This window comes from Pinus tabuliformis, chromosome 3_1 (assembly GCF_031772625.1).
Source record: "Pinus tabuliformis cultivar Carrire ecotype Pingquan chromosome 3_1, CPIR1, whole genome shotgun sequence".
NCBI classification, from domain to species: domain Eukaryota; kingdom Viridiplantae; phylum Streptophyta; class Pinopsida; order Pinales; family Pinaceae; genus Pinus; species Pinus tabuliformis.
This window is the reverse complement of record NC_142301.1, coordinates 922,359,670-922,381,672: the sequence shown is the minus strand read 5'-3', so window position 1 is coordinate 922,381,672 and position 22,003 is coordinate 922,359,670. Positions and strand designations below refer to the sequence as shown.

At 36.4% G+C, this 22,003-nt stretch overlaps 1 protein-coding gene across 1 annotated transcript in view; it reads left to right on the top strand.

The window, feature by feature from the left end:
• The first annotated feature begins 9,233 nt into the window (after positions 1-9,233).
• The window catches only part of LOC149190756 (dihydroxy-acid dehydratase, chloroplastic-like), a 113,183-nt gene continuing 100,413 nt past the window's right edge, over positions 9,234-22,003 (top strand). Inside the window, exon 1 of the mRNA XM_089412259.1 lies at positions 9,234-10,174. Coding sequence (XP_089268385.1) covers positions 9,584-10,174 — 591 coding nt within the window. The 5' untranslated portion in view covers positions 9,234-9,583. The remainder of the gene's footprint in view (positions 10,175-22,003) is intronic.

Below are 22,003 nucleotides of genomic sequence, written 5' to 3'. Positions count from 1 at the left end.
ATGAAAATCAAGTTGAAATGTCTCTGATATGAATCTTGTGACACTGTTTTAGATTTCAATTGGGTTCTCTAATGAATGATAGCAAAGTGGTGAATGTTCAAATTCTAATGAATCATAAATAAAATTTCCTTGAACCTGTTGCAAATTTGAAATGGGTTTGCTGCTTACTTTGAATTTTGAAAACAAATGAAAACCTGCAAATGAAACAGAACAAAAATAAACTAAGGAAAAGAGAAACTAATAATAAATGAAAATGGACTTGTAATTGTGTACCTGGAAGGAAATTGTCTGTAGATTGTACCTCGTGAATCTTCCAATCCTTCCTTGGATTTATCAAAATTTTGACTTCTTTCAAAATCATCTCATTACTTATTCTAAATTAGAGTGGGCAATCAAGCTGAAGGAAATCAATTATTCATGTTCAGGAAATCTGAAATTCATAAAATTCACCAGAAATAAATATGAAAATATGTTTCCCTTTTGAATTGCAACAACAATTTATTACCTCTGCTCATTCCGAATTAACTTGAGAAAAATATGTATTGTTATAGTGCATGTTCAATAATTATTTTAGTAAATAAATATGATGCATATTGTAACATCAGATAATAAATTAAAGATTAGAATAGGATAAAGCCACTCATCATGAAATAATATAATTACAGATTCAAATGTGTGCACATAATAGTATGGACACCCTTAAGGTCATTTTAACCAATTTCGAATAACATAAACTTCTTGTGATTATAGTGAAAAGTTAGATGACTAATAATAATTGAATTGAAATTAAGTTTATAATAAACAATTATATTTTCCACGGGATAATGATGTCAAGAAGCTTTATATCATCAAAATCTTCAATATGTAAATTTCAAAAGAAAATCTTAAAAGGAAATCTCGAAATGAAGAAAAGTGGCTTCGAGGTGATTGGTGCCAAGTGCAAACTCAATTAAAGTCAAGACAGTATTCAAAAGATGTATTGCTGCAATAAACTTTGATTTAAAAATGGGAAGCAAGACTAGAAATTTTCTGATGAGGAGAAAATGTTTCACTGAACATGCATGAGAAGGACTGATTGCTTTGCTTTATTTATATCTGCAGAACTATTGAAAATAAATTAACTATATTAATTCTACTCGTATTCTAACCATATACATGAAAATGACTAGGTATAGTCATATTTCCAGTGTAACCATTCTTTCATTTTTATTCCTACATATATGTATAGTTCAAATGTTAGTAATAAAAATACAAATATAACTAAACTTAGGAAGATAAATCTGTAAATAGAATTTACAGTTATTGCTAGCAACTTAATTAAAATCTCATTCTCTTCAATTTTCTTTTTCAATTAAATTCCAATTGGATCATAAAAATTTGAATGGGTTTCCATTAAGGATTGGAAAATGTTCAAAAGAGGAGATCACGGGCCAGATTGTAGGTATGAGCTTTTAAATTCGAAGGCCTGAAAACAATTGTTAGTGCTATGTACAAATGTTAAGCTATTAATAATCTTCCATGAAGGAAAATTTTCCTAATATTTTTCAAATGAATTAATGAAAAATGGATGGAAGTCTGTTAGATATAATGAAAGTTTATTAATTGAATTGGATTACTGGCCAGATTGTAAAAATACACTCTCTTGTTGATATTGCCTTTGAGAAGGTAGAAACAATTGATAAGAGATGAACATCGATTGAAATTGAAATATTAATAGCTTTTGATGTTCATGATTATAATATGAAACTTCAATTTCCCAATCGAACAATGCATCAATTGAGTGTTTACTATTAAAGTGCTCAATATGCTAGCGTAAAGTGTCAAAAAATATATCAGAAATAAAATCAGAAAATAAATCTAAATTTGAACAAAATAAGTGTAAAAGAAAAAATAAAATGAAATTACTATTTGTACAACTAATGTTACAGCACAATTGAGATTGTTTTGAAATATATATATATATATATATTTATTTTTTTATTTTTTTGAAGGATTGGCCAGAATTATGGAATTTAAATAATTGCCAATTCCAATTGGTGAATTAGAAAGAGAATTATGATTATGAGTAGGAATGAGAGCTTGATATGAATCATAAATTGGAATGTTTTCTCGAATAGTGAAATCATGAAGATAATTTGCTGTTCTAGAATGAGGATTGGTTAGAATTTTTTTTTAATTGAAATGTCCCTCATTCTCAGATGTTATTTGAATTTTCTCATGAAGATTCTCTTGAGAAGAATAGAAATAAGCATCCTCAATGTTAGAGTAATTATCATAAGTGACTTCACAATATTCTCTAGAATTTCCTTTGATTTTGTCCAATATAACAAAACAAGGAGGAATAAAAATTTCATGTTCATTAGAGGCCAAAGAATGACCAATAATTGTTTCTCTATCTTGATAAAAATTAATTGGTATTTCATTTAGATCAACCTCTTTATTTTCTGAAATATCATTTATACCAAGGGGAAAAATTACCATCATTAAAAATATCAGGGCAAAGGGAAAAATGTGAATATGAAACAATGCATTTAAAAATGTCTCTGTTTGAGAATTCTTGTGCATTCTGTTCACTATAAATTTCAGATTCTAGATCATTTCTTTGTATACTCATGCTTTCTTGAAGAAGGTTGCTTTGCTGCTCTGATTTCGGTATTTTTTCATCATGGAAAAATTCAGAAATTTGTACAACAATTTGCATTTTATTATTTACTTTGATCGCTGCTTGCACTTGTTGATTTGTGATCCGATTTTTGGAATTTAATACATAATAACTTTTAGATTCCAATACAACTCTTTCTTCAAAATTGCTGCTGTTGTCTTCTTGCATTTGATTAGAAATATTTTCCAAGCTTTGTGAAACCACTTCATCATAATTTATTTGCACATCTATATTGGAATTTTCATTTATGTTGGAAGGGGATAAAACAAAACTTGAACTAATTTCATATGGATTGGGAATGGGAGGAAGAGAAAAAATATATTCAAACCAATCTAGTGATTCTTCTTCTGTAGGTTTATCTTCGATTTTGAATCTTAAACAATTCAAATGAAATCGAATATTAAAATCAATAACAGACTCATTTTCAAACTTTCGTAGATATTCAATTTCATTACATACCTGTTCATAATCATAGCCGTCAAATTTACAAATGAAAATTGTAACAAATTGATCCCAGCTGTGAATTGAGGCAACTGGAAGAGTTCTACACCAGTTTCTGGCTTTTACCGCAAATGTGAGAGTAAAAATTCTGCATAAAATACCTTCATCAATTCCTTGAAAATCATAATTCGAAACATTTTGAATAAATCGAAAGACGTGATCAAAAGCAGAAGAATTTTTCTTACCATTAAATTTTACCTGAGACAAAAGTCTTACCATTTCGGATGGAGTATTGGAAGATGCACGTCCATGGATACAACTCCAAATTGGAAGCTTAAGAGAAGCCATCGTGATTTAAATAAATGTTAAAATTGAAAAGACTCCAATAGACAACAAGTTTCAGACCCTCCTTCTAGCGCCAAAAGTGTTGAGGGCCCAAAATGTCTGCCTCAACATTGGGGGATAACCACCAGATCTGGACCTTAAAGCAACTCCTTTTTCGTTTGGAGTGGTGGCTCCCACTGGTTTAACTACGTCCAGTTACTTTCTCCCTATTGCTATTGGTTTATGATGTATCTTTAACTACCAATAGATAGGGATATCAGATCACTTTTTCTTAAGGAATTTAGACTTCTGTGATCCATAATATTGTTAGATAATCTTCGGCATAATCACATAACCAATCTTTTGTCGACGCGTTTCGAACCAACCAGTGTGGTTCATCGTCAGGACAAGTTGAAGAACCAATCCGGCTTAGCGTCTGATCAGGCAAGAGAATGACCCTTAAGTTGATTTGGGTTCAACCAAGCCACAACTAAAATTTTGCCTCTTTGAAAAAATGACTTAAAAGAATGCAGAACTTAATCTAAATGTAAGCTTATTCTAATATACAAACAAAATAAACTATCTTAATCCTATCTTAATTAGGTAGATATAGATCTAACCCAACTAAGAGCAAGATAATTAAATGATAAAGATTTAAATATGTCTGGCTTTTAATTAATGTCAAATTAACGAATTAGTTCAATTAACTGACATTTGTGAATACCGAAACACAACCTATTGAGACCTTTTAACTGAAATAATAAACCAACAACATTCAGGAAATAATTCACAAAAATAATACTGATTGTCAAATCAATAAATCCAATAATTAAACAATAATATGCAGAAATAGTTCGCAACACATCACTATTTAATAAATCAGTTTTATAAGACAGATTTTTGAGTAAATAGTTATTCAAAAATTAGAATTTAATCCACAAGAACAGAGATACATAATAACAATATTGAGACAAATTACTCAAACCAACACAAGTGCACAAACCTGAATAAAATGACACATTCTTGTTATCATAAAAATGAAACTGATATTTGAAACAGTAGTATTAGAAACACCAAGTTATTGCATCCATTTCTCTGACCTTGGTCTCCAACAGTCTTTTACATTGCTTGAACTTCTGCTTTGAAAACTAGAGCCACAATAGTGCAAACTTTGCCCCTCATACATAATTCAAGATACAAAGGAAAAATCCTCACTAATCCTCAGATCTGAGATTTTCTCTCCTCCCTCCTACAACTCTAAATTCCTATTAGAGAAGTGCTTTTAGAAGTCCAAAATTGCAGAGGAGAGTAGCCCCTTATTACATTCTGCAATCTGTTATTTATAATATTTTCAAAGTTATTTTTTAGAGGAAAGTTCGTTGAAGGTAAATCTGCCCAATCCAATTTTATTTGCTCAAAATTTCAATCTTTTAATCGCTGGAGCATTTTCATTGATTAATATCTTTTTCTCCATATCCCTTCTACTGTTTTCCTGCAAAAAGAAATCAAAATAAATTAAGATGCAACAACAAAATCAAAATATCATTTTTGGCATTAAAACAAATCCAATCAAATTCAATTTAAATAAATAATTGAAAATAAAATATAAGCTTTTTATTGATGTCTGGGATGGTTTAATTGGCCAAGGATATTATTGATGAATGGATCTGCAATTAGAAGAGGCTTGGGCAAATAAAAATGAAGAAAATAAAATTCAGAAATTATTTATTTATTTTTTGGACCCTGATTTTCGACCCAATAAATGACCAAATCTGTTAGTGAAACCTCCTCAGAAATGTTATCCTTGATTTTATTTTTCCAATGAACCGTTCTGGACCAAATTTGGCCAAGTATAACTCAATCTATGAGTCTCCAAAGTTGATGAGTCAAATTTGGCACAATTCTGGAATTTCTGTTACTGAACTAAAAAATCAGAATTTTTAATTAAAAATCTAATCCTAAATTAGACTATAATTATCTAATAATTAATTTTAATTAAATTATTATTTATAAACTAAACTAATTATCTAATACACTGTTATTAATTAATCTAACTAATTATATAATTAAATATTTATAAACTAATTAATTTAAATAATAATTAAATTTTATATATTAATTAAATCATTAATTTAAAATTTATTATTTAAATATTAAATATTTTAAACTAATAATAAAAAAAACTAACTTACACTACATTCATTCATTCACGTATTAGTAAGTTTTTGAAAGTTTAAAATCAAAAACCAAAGTTTTATGAAACTTATGCTATTTGCCTTTTAGTGATCGGCGATCGGCATTGGGGAGGTGTCAGGGATTTTTTTAAAGAGATTGCGATTAAAATCTCCGATTTGATCAGAAGTTTCGATGCGATCGAAATTTTATTATTATTATTATTTTATATTTTATATTTTAATTTAATTAATTTAATTATATTTAATATATTAATTAATTTAAAATTTAATATTAAATATCATATATATATATATTTTTTAAATGAAGTTTTAATTAAGTTATGAAATTATCTAAATTACAATTATTAAAAAAATTTGATTTTTCGAGATTAGTAATTTATTTGAAACTTGGAGTAAATTACTGAAATCTTTATGGTTAATGATTTGACTGTATAAGTAAAATAATGAAAAATATTAGTAATAACTAACTAGGGGTTAATATTTAAAACAAATGCATTATTGAATTAATTTATTTACAAAAAATGGAATATTGTACGTTTTATGCATTTTTAACCCAGGCGACATAAATGATTAGATTTCGAAGGAGTGCCGTTTACAAACCAGTTGATCAAATGAGGCGAAGCAAGCGTCAATGGAAAGCTTATAAAAAATCGATTTTAACAAAGCAATCAAAACAAGAATCCAAAGAAAATGAGAAATTAATAAAAACGTAGGATAATCAACTAAATAAAAATCCTAAAAGGTGTTTAGCCAAATTTTTTATAGAAAGAATCCCCATTATTTGAAGTGAACAAGTCAAAAATGGGGGATTGTGTTTTACCTCAACAAGTACCTAATCACAACTCATTTTCTTCATAGGCAAATTTTTTTTTTGAACAAAAATTAATGAGATGTATTACTTTTTGCTTTAAAATTTATATTATAAAATATTTATAGATTTTTTTTTTTTCAATTTCAAATTCTCTAAAAATGTCAAGCCAAAATCAAACGAGAAATGCTTTATTTATTTTTCCAATAATTAGATATAATATGTCTCTTTCCACACAAATTAAATTTTAAAATTCTATTGTATTTTAAACACATAAAAAAACAAATTTAAAGATTATAATTTTAAAACTTTCACTATCCAATCTAATCTTATATGGTTATCACATCTTATGCTATAATATCACATGTCCTTATATTCTATTATTTTATTCTTTATAGTCATTACCATAAAGTTGCTTTATACAATTATATAGTCCTTATATTCTATTATTTTCTTCTTTATGGTCATGTACCATAAAGCTGCTTTATACTATATATATATATAAACTTGGTAGGAATACATCTTCAACATGTCCAATATATCACCTTGATTAGGGTAGGGAATTGAATTGGTGACTTCACTTGTAAGAGTGTCTTAACAAAGCATCCGATCACTGTCTATCGAAGACCCCATGGACAATATATTTTATTTTAAATGTTTTACACAAAATCAAAATGTCTTAGTTTATTTGGTTTTTGTTTTGGAGGGTTTTTTGGAAAATTTTGGGTCTAAATTGTTCAAAATTCAGAAGGATTTTTTGGAACTACAAGTTTGAGTTGTAAACTCTCCACAATCTTAGTGCCATAGAAGTTTTCAAAATGTTGAATCTAAATATGCAATCAAAAACACATTTTGAACTATAAAAAATAAGATTTGACAATAAAAACTTCTTCAAATTCCGACCAAAAACTCCAAAACCTAACCTATTTAATCAACACCATTAAAATTACTATATGAAAACCATTTTCTAATTTACAACTACATGCTCTCAAATCATTTTCTAACCTTCATTTACTCAAAAGTTTAGTTACTCATTCTATAATGTACAACCTAAATAATAACTAAACAATAACATTACCATGCAAATGTATATCAATTTATTATTGATTTATTTTTAAGATTTTTAAAACTATAATATAAGATTTATATTATATATATCAATTTATTATTTATTTATTTTTAAGGTTTTTAAAATTATAATATAATATTTATATTATATAGGGCAATAGAAATTTTTTACATGCCATATGTAAAAATAAAAATAAAAATAGATCTTTTAATCATCTTGTATGTGATAAATTGTTTTTTAGAAATGAGACACAAAACAATGTTTAATAGATATTGATAAGTTTTATGGAGTTTAATAAGATAATTAGAAGTTTAAAAAACAGATAAAAAATTAGGGAACTAGGGAACTTGTGTGTATTGAAATTTTTTCAAGGGGTGTTAATCAAAGAACTAGAAGTCTCGCCTGGGATATACTCAGGTTCTTCAAACTCCATCCCACGTGCTTGCTGTGCTAAGGTAGTAATATATACAATCTTGACTTGCTACCGAAGTTCATCTACTCGAGTCAAAATTTCCTTATATGCTTCATTTTGTTCCAGCAACAATCTCCCCATTATAATCTTCATTTGCTAATGTACATCCAAGGTCCTATGGTACTTGGTATCTTTGGCACTAGTACTCCCTTTCTTCAGAATCCAATTGCTCAACTCCTCATCAATTGTACTATTATGAGTGATCCTTTGCTCTAGGTGAACTTTCTCCCGAATTAGTGGCAGAGTCTACTCCTAATACCTATTTGCAAAGTCCATGGCCTCCTGTCATGCTTGAGAGTAAGCTTGACATCCTTGGCTTTGTCTTCCCCTATACTCACATTTGCCTTGGGGCATGGCTCCTCTTGCTGCAAATTGGATTGATACCTTCTATAAGTTAGCATCCATGGTATCAACTCCTGTTAGTGACAGATGGTGGTACACCCACTATACCTCATTCTTGTTCAATTTTAGTGCAAATTGAGTCAGACTAATGAAGATAACAATCAAAGGAGTCTTAATGCTTCAACCACTTGCTCATTGCCTCCATTCCTTCAATGGGTTCAATATTTCTATCCAAATTATCATCACAAAGTTATTTTCTCCTTTGCACAACACCATAAAAGTTCGATGCTCCTTCCATTTCACATAACACCTCAGCATTATTCACATGAGATAAGTTGAATAGCTATCTCTTTAGAATGTGGTTAGAGATGTGATTTGATAACTACACCCATCTTGAAATTCTATTCCTTCACCTGTCACCCCATCTATACATATAAACATTAATGTTACATATCAAATTCTAATTAATTAACTAAAACAAGTTTACACTATATTTTATTATTAAATGAAAAAAATTAATTACAATAGAAAACAACATTTTTTTTTAAATTATTATATTTTTTTTACCATTAAATTAAAAAGTTTCAATTAAAAGACAATTGCCTTTCATAATGAGATATTTTTTCAAAACAATAATAAAATATAATTATAAAATGAGATACCCACCAAACCAATTCTCTTAATTTACCCATTTGTAAAATAAAAAAAAGGTGTGAGATAAGCATCAATTAAAACGTCACTGCTTCAAGTGGGTTTTGACACGATAATGATCCAATCGATTAAGTCCATGATTTTAGGTTTAACAAAGTCTGATGAAGATTACCGAGACTGAAGCACCACACTGAAAACCATCCACAATGCCAAATAAAACGAATTTTTGAAAATGCCTCGTCCATTTTAGGAAAAGTCGTCTAGCCTCAGAACTCTTGGTGTAGCCATTTAGTATAACGCTGGCAGCCTAAAGTCCTAAACCCATTCAATCTAGGAAAAAGCCTCAGAACTCCTGGTGTGCCATAAAGACTAAAATATATCCATGGGGCCTAAAGTCCTAAACCCATCTAATCTCAGGAAAAAGCCTATGTAACATTTTGCTCTAGCCTCATTACTCCGAGTGTGCCATAAACCCTTTAATATATCGTTGGCGGCCTAAAGTCCTAAACCCATTCAATCTCAGGAAAAAGCAGTTGTCACATTTTGCTCTCTCCCATCTCTGATCCATTTCAAATTACCACCGAACCTCTGAAATCTCTGTACATTCTAGCAGATAGCCATGTATACATCCTCCTTTGGAAGCCAACTTGATTTGGGATCGCCTCTGCATTGTTATGGCCGACGAGATATACTCCTCGCCAGACTGAGTCCCAGTCCTAATAGAACTACATGGAACCGTCAGCGCAGTTTCATCTGCTCTGCTGCTTCTTCGTCTTCATCTGTTGCTCAACCGGAGGCGCCTCCAGCAACTGTGGAGGATGGGGGTCCGAGTCGCAAGCTGAACAAATACAGCAGCAGAGTGACCCAACCCAAGTCACAGGGAGGATCGCAGGCTGTCCTCTATGGTGTGGGGCTGTCTGAAGAAGACATGAGCAAGCCCCAGGTGGGTATATCTTCCGTTTGGTATGAGGGGAATACATGCAATATGCATTTGCTCCAGCTGGCGGAGGCCGTCAAAGAGGGCGTTACAGAAGCAGGCATGGTGGGCTTCCGTTTCAACACTGTGGGTGTGAGCGATGCCATCTCCATGGGCACCAGAGGCATGAGCTACAGCTTGCAGTCCAGAGACCTCATTGCTGATAGCATTGAGACCGTCATGGGCGCACAGTGGTACGATGCCAATATCTCCCTACCTGGCTGTGACAAAAATGTAAGTTCAATGCTCTACTGCTATGCAATAGTTATCCAGTGAGGCTTTTTAATATAAGATCGCTGTTATTAGATTTCCCTACTTGTTAAGGGCACAATTACTATTGGTAGTGTTATATTGGTTTTGATTCTTATTTGATTTTGAGCAGTTGAAGCTCAGGGCTCAAATGTAACTCTGTGCTACACCCACATCTCTGTCTGTGGAGGTCTAAAACAAATGCTTATGGTTTGTGATCCCAGATTCTACCCACTTATAATTTCATTCATAGCAGTGCTAGTCACTTGTAGCACTATCCAAATAACCTTCCTGAAAGGATTTGACAAAATCCTTTGAATGATGAAGACCTAAATGAGGGGGACTGAATGGTAAAGACCATCAGTCCACCTGTGTGTAACCAAAGGGAAGGGCTGACCTTACATGTACATTCATCAAATCAGATTCAAAAGTTTTAATGAAGGCACCGTTGATTTCAACATGTTCCCTATTACATGGTTTATGATGCCAGTTTTTAGCATTCTCTATGTGAGGGTCTTCTGTATTTTTATCTGCTTAAAAAAGATAATCTTAGTGTTTCAGGGATGTTTTTTTAATGACAACTTTTGCTGTGTTTGCTGAATTGAGTCAACAAATCTTAGGGTTCAACCATAATTCCATCCTTATTAAGCACCTATGTTCTCCCCATAACTCAAGAGGTATACACTGGCCACTTGGAAATTTCAATCATCACAGTCTATTTGCTTACCATTTTACTTAGAGCGATTCTTATTAAAATTCCTACCCTAGAGACTAATGTCCTTGTGATTCAATTAAATAAGTAAATTGTTCAATTTAATTACTGCAGAATTTAAATTTCATTCCATAGCATCATTCACACAATAGATGGAAATTGAATAGGGAAAGTATAAAAACAGTTTCACACATAGACAGGTAATTTCTCCTTAAATCAGCTTTTTATTCCTTCCAAATACAAGGAAACCTCAACAGTTTGCTAAAACCAGCAGCCACATGATCAATAAAACACCTTGAGCTGAGCTGTATTTACCTGTTGAGAAAGTATCCATTTTATGACATGGTTCATATCACTGTACGAAACTGTAGGATCCATATGATTTTATGGATTTGTACAGATCTTTCCTGTATGCTTGCTGCTATATGGCCAATCCTCCTTCCCAAATTGATTTGTTCTCTTTCTCTTGCTTAGTCACTCAACTTGCTCAACTGTCCAACTAGCTGTCGTGTCTAGCTCCGCCCCATAGCTTGACCGCAATCTAGCTGTTGTTCTCGAGTCAGCACCTGTGTTCGACCCTGCTTGGTTTGCATCCATTCATGGCCAACACATCCATGACTGCCACTCATCCTCAACCCAACTTTGCTTGCTCCCATCCACAGCCAGTTGTCCAACTATGTGCCCCGTTGCTGCTATATGTGCCGTACTCAACAATGTTTGAGCTTATGATTTGTCTGCATGTCCTAGCTTGATACTCCTTGACTTAGATCTGTCCATGACTTTGCTTATGATTTCCCTGACATTCTTGTGTTTTGAGGGCTTTATCAACCTCCTCTCCTCGTCCATCGATGGCCATTTCTTCCATAGTTCGTGACCAGAATGATGGCCATAGTCCACAACCAATCCACAAAATTCAAGGGTTTATGCACATGATGATAAAGGGTTTTGAAGCTCAGTGGCTGGTGTTGATTTTGCTCTTCATAGGGCCTTGCCCAATGCCTCTAGGTGATTCCCCATTCGAGCTCATCATGATGACCCCAATACATGCCATTTGGGGGTGTAGTTTCCTCCTTATCTGTAGCTAGTCCAGAGGAATGGATGGAAGACCCCTTCATTGGGGATGACACCAAAACTAAGGTAATCATAGGGATCCCAAACTCAAATATATAGGATTTTGGAGATGGGGGCAACATCAAGATTATTCAGTGATTAATTATGTAGTTAGAACTCCTGGAACCCATCAAACCTTGTACTACAAACAAAGGTTGTTGAACTCAAAAATAGGGTGGCCAAAATTGAATTGGAGAATTTATCACCGAAGAAACAATTAAATGAAAATAATGAGCATGATGTGTTTCACCACTCCCCTAGCGATGCATTACATGCAAAAATTCTTGATCTTAAAAACAAGCAAGAAGAGATCAGATTTGAGTAGGCTACCTTTAAACATGAAACACAATCGCATATCAACTCATGGACATAGGTAGCTAGAGGAAGGGATATTCCCCCACACCCCCTCTCTAGTAGTAGTTGAGGAGGTGGTACAAGCCAAACTAATGGAGGAATATACTAGGCGAGCATGGGAATTGAACCTCAAAGTGAGAGGGCTCTCTCGACCTCTTCCATCTTTGGACCTCATGGTGGTTGGAACCTTAGTTTTCATGGATACGTTGGACCTCCTTGATGTGACCATTGATATAGTTTGGCTTATGTTCCACTTCACTCTCTTTCTTCGTTTAAGGTTTGTGACTGATTGGATTTGGGCTTTTAGAACTAAACAAAAATGGTTTCCTCTTTCCAGTAAGGTCTTACTTAACAAAGATCTCACTAGAACATAGGTTGTGAAGCTCAAACGTTTTTCTTGGCAACACCGTAGTGTATGGTTCTTTCATTCTAATTTTTCTAGCTTTTTTCTTTTCCTAATTCATTTTTTTTCTTTCTCTTCTTTCTTTCATTTAATTTCTTAATGCTTGGATTAATAGTGTGACATTATGTGGAGGCATGGACACTAGTTGATAGAATGGGTCTCTTTAAACCATCAACCTCATCTCTTACCTCATCAATGACATCTTTATTCATGAATTGTTTGGGGTCATGACAAATGGATTCCCTAAGTGGGTAGAATTGTGCTCTAGAGTTGGATAAATTTTTTTCATCAAGAGGTTGATAAAACCTTGACTGGGTAGGACAACTACGTAGCTTTATCAGTGAAAAATTCATGAGATTAGGTAGAATAGACAACTAGGGAATCTGATCCATGTGCCTCAACCCAAGATTTCCATCACATGGGTTGAATCATTGATCTTAAACAAAAAAATCCTTTTGTCACATTGTGGGTATGGGTATAGTGGCAACCTAGTGCCTCTCCTACTTCCCTAATCCATCCTTAGATAACTGCCTTAGGAGGCATCCTATGACAAAATAGCCTAGGCGGATTGTTGTCAAATAACTATCCTCAACTTTGATGAGTGTGAATTCCTTAAGGTCCTTTGAAAGGTTCACCTTAATGCAAACTCAACTTCGGGGTCTAGGGTTAAAGAACTGTTTGGGGTCATGACAAATGGATCCCTTAAGTGGGTAGAATTGTGCTTTAGAATTGGATATAATTTTTTCATTGAGAGGTTGGAAAAACCTAGACTAGGTAGGACAACTATGTAGCTTTATCAGTGAAAAAATCATGAGATTAGGTAGAAAAGACAACTAGGGCATTTGACCCATGTGCCTCAAAGCTTGATTTCCATCACATGGGTTGAATCATTGATCTTAAACAAAAAAAGCCTTTTGTCACATTGGAGGTATGGCCATAGTGGCAACCTAGTGCCTCTCATACTTCCCTGATCCATCCTTAGATAACTGCCTTATGAGGCATCCTATGACAAAATAGCCTCGAATGCAGTGTGCATGAAAGTGATTTCATAAACAATTATATTCACGTTCAGAAAGATCAATATCAAGAGGTGGGTCATTATTGTATTGGTAAACCAATTCTCTGCCATTGCTAGTGGTAACTCATTAGACCTCCTGGATGCCAAGCTTTCCTTGAAATTAAGATCTCCACTCACATCTGTCTTCCTCTATGCCGGTATGAAGATCTTATAAGCCTTTGAAGTCCCACTATAGCCCACAAAAATGCCCTTTTGTCCTCAAGGCTCCAACTTCCTCCTCTTCTCAATAGGAACATGGATGTATACCAGACAACCAAAGATGTGCAAGTGTCTTATCTTTGTCTTCACCCTTGTGAATGCTTCCTCAGGAGGCTTGTCCCCCAATATCTTATGAGGACTCTTGTTCTACACATACATTGCCATGTTACACACCTCTACCCAGAGGAACATAGGTAACTCCTGGTCATGTATCATTACCTTTGCAGAATTGATGATGGACTGATTCTTTCTCTTTGCAGCCCCATTTTGTTGAGGGTTGTATGAGACTGACATCTCCCTCATGACACCCGCCTCCTTTTAGAAATTGGAGGTGTACTCTCCCCCATTATCTGACCTCGAAACCTTGATCTTGTTACATGTTTGGTTCTTTTGAAGCTTGAACTCTCGAAACCCACTCAAGACCTCATCATTGGTCTTCGTGAAGAAGATCCAGGTTTTCCAAGAATTGTCATCAATGAATGCGGCATACTACTATGCTCCCTTTACTTATGACACTGAAATTGACCCACAAACATCTGAGTGAATGTGATCCAAGATCCCTCTGAACCTACTCTTTCTTCTTGGAAAAGTATCCTTGGCATTCTTGCTAAGTGCACACCTTCTACACATGCCTTGTTGCTATTAGAATATTCCTATTTAGTATTTAATACTCATTCTTTTAGCTGTTTCTATTTTTTCGTTTAAGCAGTTTCTTAGATGAAACTGAGTGTTTCCATATTCTACATAGAAACTTGATGTTTCTATTATTGTAAATATCTCTGTATTATCATTGAGCTTCTTGCTCATTCTGAACTAATTCATTCAATATTCTTTTATGGTATCAGAGCAAGGTTAAGAGATTTCTTGAACAGCTATTCTCTCTGCATCCTAATCTCTTGAGTTCTTTCTTTCATTCATTTCTAAGGTCGAGCCCTCTGTAAGCCAGGTAGCCTTCACTGAGTCTTAGCCTCGGCTTTGCTCACTGTGATAAAAGCTTACAGTCGTCTATCTCGATACAGAAATGAATTCTGCTCCTACATTATCATTTTTTTGAGAAACTCTTGGATCTGGTCGGTGATCGGTTCGTGGGCGCGGGATTCGTGAACTGCATCATTCTCGCCATATTCGTCAATTCCGGCGGCTTTCCGGCTCGGAATCAATCGCCTGAATCTGGAACCCTTGGAGGTTCAGCAGATAAGATTATGCAATTGCATCCAATATATTTTGTATTGGCATTATAATATATTTTGTATTGGCATTATCATCCTTCCTCGAACTGTCGTCATCGTGTCCGTCTGCCCGAAATCCGTCGTTATCGTGTCATTCTACACGAAATACACAAGGAAACGTAATACGTGCAGCATAAATCCTATCACGGACTGGAACCCGGGCCAGTGCTATTAACTGGACCGAGATCTTCCGGCCTGTCCCCGGAGTGCACGACGAATCACCGGCCACGACGAGACGAAAATTGTAAAGCAAAGTCTTCTTCGAATTTTCGGGGGTTTTGTTCTGAATCTGCGAATCAATTATAAATAGCGGAAAGCTTTACTGATAACGGAGGAACAACGCAAAACCGAAATCGTAATAGTGACATGACCGAGCGTCCGAGCAGAGTCCGAGCAGGATAAGCGGGCAGCTACATTTTGTGTCAGACCTCTGTATTGTCTTTGGGAAAATGGCCACGCTCACCAATCTGATGTTAGAAGGAAATCAACGCTTTAATGGCAGCAACTATAACATTTGGAAAAAAAGAATGTTGACCATTTTTGAATACAGGCGTCTTGATCAATCATTTTGGGCAAAGAGCTTCGTCCCGGTACAGCTGGTACTGATCAAGATAAATTTGATGATCGAAATCGAGAGGCTGTTATGCTTCTCAAGCTCTCTGTCGCTGATGATCAGTTACCACAGATTCCTTCTGGCAAGACAGCTGCCGAGATCTGGCAACAGTTGAAAGAACTGCACGAAACATCTGACAAAAGCAGAGCTTTTTTCCTCAAAAATCAGTTGTTCTCCATCATGATGGACGAACATATGTCTTTACAGGAACATCTCAACAAAATTAAAGACATTCGAGATCAACTCGAAGCTATTGGTAGGACCATGGAGGAAGAAGATATGGTAGTCATTACTTTGAAAAGTCTACCGAAATCTTATGAACATTTCATAGAAACACTCAACATTACCACCACAAATGTTGATCTGAAGTTTCCAGAGCTATGCACCAAACTCCTGCAGCAGGATCGGTGGAAACAACAGTTTGGTAGTGGTGCTTCATCAGTGCCTTCGGAAAATGCATTTGCTGCAAAATATCAGTCCTCTCAGTCCTTTCAGCAGAAAGGCTCTTCTCAGCCTTTTGATCCTGCTAGGAAGAAAAGTGTGCAGTGTAATTACTGTCACAGGTTCGGTCACATGAAGAAAGATTGCCGACAGAGGATTGCTTCTGAACAGAAGAAACAGGGAGGGCCCCATCAGACAGCAAATGTTGCAGAACATTCTGAGCAGACAGATTCTGCCTTTTACGCCTTTATGGCTAAAAGGTCTTCAGATCATGTTCCTTCCTCTGCCTGGTACATTGATTCTGGTGCATCACGCCATTTCTCTCACAGGCGTGACTGGTTTATTGACTTCTCACCTTTCAGTGATTCCGTGGTATTTGGCGGAGGTGAAAAGTACACAGTGGTTGGCAGAGGTACAGTTCAAATCCAGTCTGGTGGGCGCACACTCATCTTTCTGAATGTATACTATGTCCCTGGTATGGAAATCAATTTGCTGTCTGTCAGCCAGATTATGAGGAATTCTCCTCAGCTTGATGTAATGTTCAGTGCACACAAGTGCTCTATTATTGACAGGGAGATTAGTCTAACAGTTGCTGTTGGCCTCGAAGACCATGGTCTATACAGACTGCTTGACACAGGTGACTCTTCAGAAGTGGCTCTAGCAGCACATGTCTCTCCCATCAGCACTCTATGGCATCAGCGATATGGGCATCTAAATATGTAGTATCTTTCTCAGCTCTCTCGGGAGGGACTTGTGTCAGGATTACCTGATATTCAGACTCAGCAGTTGGGGGTATGCAGCGTCTGTCAAGCGGGAAAGCAACATCGGTCTTCATTCAAGGATGGAGAATCTTGGCGCGCATCTAAGGTACTCCAGTTACTTCATGCTGATATTTGTGGTCCTATGAATACAGCTTCTATCACTGCCTGCAAATATTTTTTACTTATTTTTGATGATTTCAGTAGAAAGATGTGGGTGTATTTTTAAAAAAATAAATCTAATGCACTTAGTACATTTCAGAAGTTTAATACCATAGTTGAAAAAGAGTCTGGCTGTAACATCATGACCCTTAGGACCGACAATGGGGGGGAATTTTGTTCTTCAGCTTTTGCCAACTTCTGTGATATTCATGGCATCAAATGTCAGTTAACCACCCCCTACACTCCTCAGCCGAACAATGTTGTCGAGCGTCGCAACCGCACGGTTGTTGAAATGGCTCGTTCCATGCTACAACACAGGAGTGTTCCAAAAAAAATTTTGGGCTGAAGCAGTATTTACTGCTGTTTATCTTCTTAACCGATCACCTACTCAGGCTGTTAAAGGGAAGACTCCTGAAGAGGTTTGGTCTGGCCGTAAACCTAAGATCAGTCACCTCAAAGTATTTGGCTCAGTTGCATATGTTTGGATCCCACCTGCTAAGCGCTCTAAGTTGGATTCCAAAAGCCAGAAACTCATGATGACAGGTTAGAGTGATCATCACAAGGCCTATAGGCTAATAGATATAGCCACCGGTCGTCTTAGCTTCAGTCGTGATGTAGTATTTGATGAAGACAGAGGATTCTTTCAGTCTTCTTCTTCTGAGCAGTGTTCTGAGGATCAGCCTCACAGTGTTCTTCTTCCGGTCGGTCCACCTGATGGGAGGGATGATATAGCATCAGTATTTGATAATACTCTATCTGAGCTTCCTCCAGAAAACAACCCTCCTCTTGATGCCCCTATTGCTCTTGAGTCTTCTCCACCTCCTCCTGATATTGGTTCCTCTACTCTTCGGCCTAAATGGTGGGCTAAAACCATTGGTGATCTCCGAGATGATGAGCTTCTTGAAGGTAGAACTTCTCGACATAAGAACAAACAACAGTCTACAGTCAATTTTGCTCTTATGGCTAACCTTCACAGTATTTTTGAGCCTCAAACCTATTCAGAGGCTAAGGGTACATCTGAGTGGGAACAGGCTATGGAAGCCGAATTCCAGAGTCTTCAGAAGAATCACACCTGGACACTTTCTGATCTTCTTGCAGGAAAAAAGCCCATAGGCTGCAAATGGGTGTATAAAGTGAAATACAAAGCTGATGGAACCATAGACAAGTATAAAGCTTGTCTTGTGGCTCGAGGGTTCTCACAGAAGGAAGGCATCGACTATGAAGAGACTTTTGCTCCTACAGCCAAGATGAGTACCATAAGGCTTGTCCTTGCCCTAGCAGCTCAGTTCAATTGGAAAGTTCATCAGATGGATGTAAAGAGTGCTTTCCTAAATGGTGATCTCCAAGAAGAAGTCTACATGACGCAGCCTTCAGGATTCAAGGTTGCTGGTCAAGAACAGAAAGTGTGTCGATTAGCTAAAGCCATTTATGGATTGAAGCAAGCTCCTCGGGCTTGGTACATGAAAATTGATCAGTACCTGACAGATCAGGGTTTTCAGCGGAGCCCATCTGATGCAAACCTGTATATCAAGCATACTGCTGATGATATCTTGCTTGTGGTTGTCTATGTGGAATCGTGGATGACCTTATCATTACTGGCAGCTCTGCACATTTGATCCATGGGATCAAGCAAGATTTATGCAGAACTTTTGAGATGACAGACTTGGGACTTCTTCATTACTGTCTGGGGGTTGAAGTTTGGCAGACTGAAAAGCATATTTTTCTCTCTCAGTCCAAGTATGCAAAAAATCTTGTGGACAGGTTCAGAATGCAGGATTGCAAACCAGCCACGACTCCTATGGAACCAGGGCTCAAACATTCATCACAGTCATCCTCTCCCCTTGTGGATGAAACTTTATTCAGGCAACTAGTGGGCAGTCTCATCTATCTTACTGCCACCAGACCTGACATCAGTTTTGCAGTAAGCTATATCTCCCGCTTTATGTCAGCTCCTAAAGCTAATCATTGGATAGCAGCAAAGCGTGTGCTACGATATGTGCGTGGTACTTCTGATTATGGCCTCTTATATACTCGCAGTTCCAATCCTATTCTCAGTGGCTACACTGACTCTGACTGGGCCGGTTCGGTTGATGACCGTAAATCTACAGCTGGGTATGTGTTTAGTCTAGGATCTGGTGCTGTTACTTGGACTAGTAAGAAGCAACAGGCAGTGGCTCTCTCCTCAACAGAAGCAGAGTATCGGGGAGCAGTTAAGGCATCCTGTGAGGCAGTTTGGCTTCGACGTATGCTTGCAGATATGCATGTTTCCCAGACCGGGCCTACTTCTTTGTTTTGTGATAATCAGGGAGTTCTCAAACTTGCCAAAAATCCAGTCTTTCATGAAAGAACAAAGCATGTGGAAACTCATTGCCACTACATTCGCCAGCTTGTTGAAGACGGCTCAGTTCAGTTGCAATATGTTCCCACAACAGAGCAGACCGTCGACATCTTCACCAAGCCTCTTGGTCCTGATAAATTTGTAAAATTCAGAGGGTCTATTGGTGTTGTAAATAGATTGAGTATTAAGGGAGGGTATTAGAATATTCCTATTTAGTATTTAATACTCATTCTTTTCGCTGTTTCTATTTTTTCGTTTAAGCAGTTTCTTAGATGAAACTGAGTGTTTCCATATTCTACATAGAAACTTGATGTTTCTATTATTGTAAATATCTCTGTATTATCATTGAGCTTCTTGCTCATTCTGAACTAATTCATTCAATATTCTTTTAGTTGCTAACTTGCTCAATGCTAAAATATGGAAGACTAGTGACAATCTCCTTCATAATCGACAACACCCTATAGTGGAAGTGTCCTAACCTCTTGTGCCGTAGCTCACACAAGTTGTCATTCTCGTGTACCAATAGCTGAATAGGTTTGCTTGTCAAATTGTACAAGTTGCTGTCGCTAACCCCGATGGCCACTGCTATGTTTGGGTTAGACTCCTTCAAATGAATGAGCACTTGCCCATTCTTGAACACGATCTCATATCCTTTGTCCTCAGTCACTGAGACTGAGAGCAAATTCTTATTTAGTCCTAGTACAAATAACATTTCCTTGGCTTCCAACGTCCCTCTTGACTGTAGTTGGAACTTAATGGTTCCAAACCTCATCATGGCATACTCGACATCATTACCAAGCTCCACATGTAAATACGAATCTCTCTTCGTTAGATTGTGAAATAGCTCCCATGCCTCTGTCATGTGATGTGATGCACCACTATCCAAGTACCAAACACTCCTTTTGATGGTGCTGGTATATAGACAAGAGACAAATGAGAAGTTCTTCTTGAACTTCCCTGCAAACTCGTAAGCTGAACCTTTGTCGATGCTACTATTTGTTGTGGCTTCCCTTTCCCCTTCTTCTTCTCCGGACACTGCGATGCATAATGCCCACTCTTGTGGCAAATGAAGCACTTGAGTTTGCTTAAGTCCTTCTTCTTCCCTGGGTGAGAGGTTACGCCCTCACTGTTACCTTTGGAACCCTTCCCTTTTCCCTTCTTGGCCATACTAACCGGGGCCAGGGTCTTCTCTCCATATCCTTGCTTATTGGCCTTAGATTCCTTCCGAGTCTCTTCCTGGATGTAGTAATCTCAAAGCATCTCCCAATTGGGAAGGTTCTCTCGAGTGCAGATCCCCTTGGCAAATGGTTCCCATGACTTGGAAAAACCATTAAGTGCCACATTTAAGAGCTCGACGTCCAATATCTCTCCAATGGCTACAAGCTGATTTAAGCATCACCTCCACACACCACCTCTGCTTCGCCCTGCTAATCAGTGATTTGCCGTGTGACCCCTCATCAAACCTAGTCACACCCAGTTAGCCATCCACGTGGCCGATCCCACCTCCTACTGACATCAGTCTGACGTTCGCCCAATCATTAGCATAGTCGACCCACCCTGCATAGTCAGCTTGCCACGTGGCTCGCTCCATGACCGCCTGACGTCGTTCACGTTTTCCCGCCAAATCGAATCCTCACACGTGTCACACTTGAATTGGTATAAAGGGAGTATGGCGTCCCATTTTTGACATTTGTCACGATTGTAGTCCTTCTCGACCCTTGTGCTTCTGTAGCACTTAATTGCCAAATTTAGTAAAGTTTGAGTGCAAATCCTTCAAATCAAGCTAGTAAGATGTTTCTTTTCATGAATTCTTCTTGCCAAGGTATCTATACTTTAGAATTTACGAGAATTTGGCCCAAGTTTAAACCCTAGCCATGTCTTGCAAAGAAATCCCTTATTTGGACAAGCATAAACTTGGACATTCGTGAAATTAGCCTTATAGATGCATTCTTAAGTTGGAACAACCTCCTTATTTGCTAAATTCAAGTTCCTTTAACTCAAAAATCCTAACCCTGCCTTTCTTGTGCGCACTGTCATTCCCAAGCTCGAAGTTTTAAAAGGTTCTCCCACTAACTAGTCACTCTCATTTTGCAACACGTGGCATCCCTTTATTTGCTGCTTTTGATTCTCGGAATCTCTCTTTTGTCCTTATTTTGTCCGTTAATCAATTAGTTATCTCCGACACATTGCCTTATCAAATGGCCTCTTCATCCATAGGAAACTTTGTAGATATAAAAGGAAAAAACAAAGAAATATGCTATTATGATGCTGATGTCAGCACCCAGGACTCGCTCATGGCAGCATTTGAATTAAGAAAGTCTATTCGTGTTTTAGCTAAGCGAGTGGACTCCTTAACGTTGTCAGAGATCATTGAAGAGCCACAATTTCCACTTCCAAATCACAAACGAGAGTTAGAAA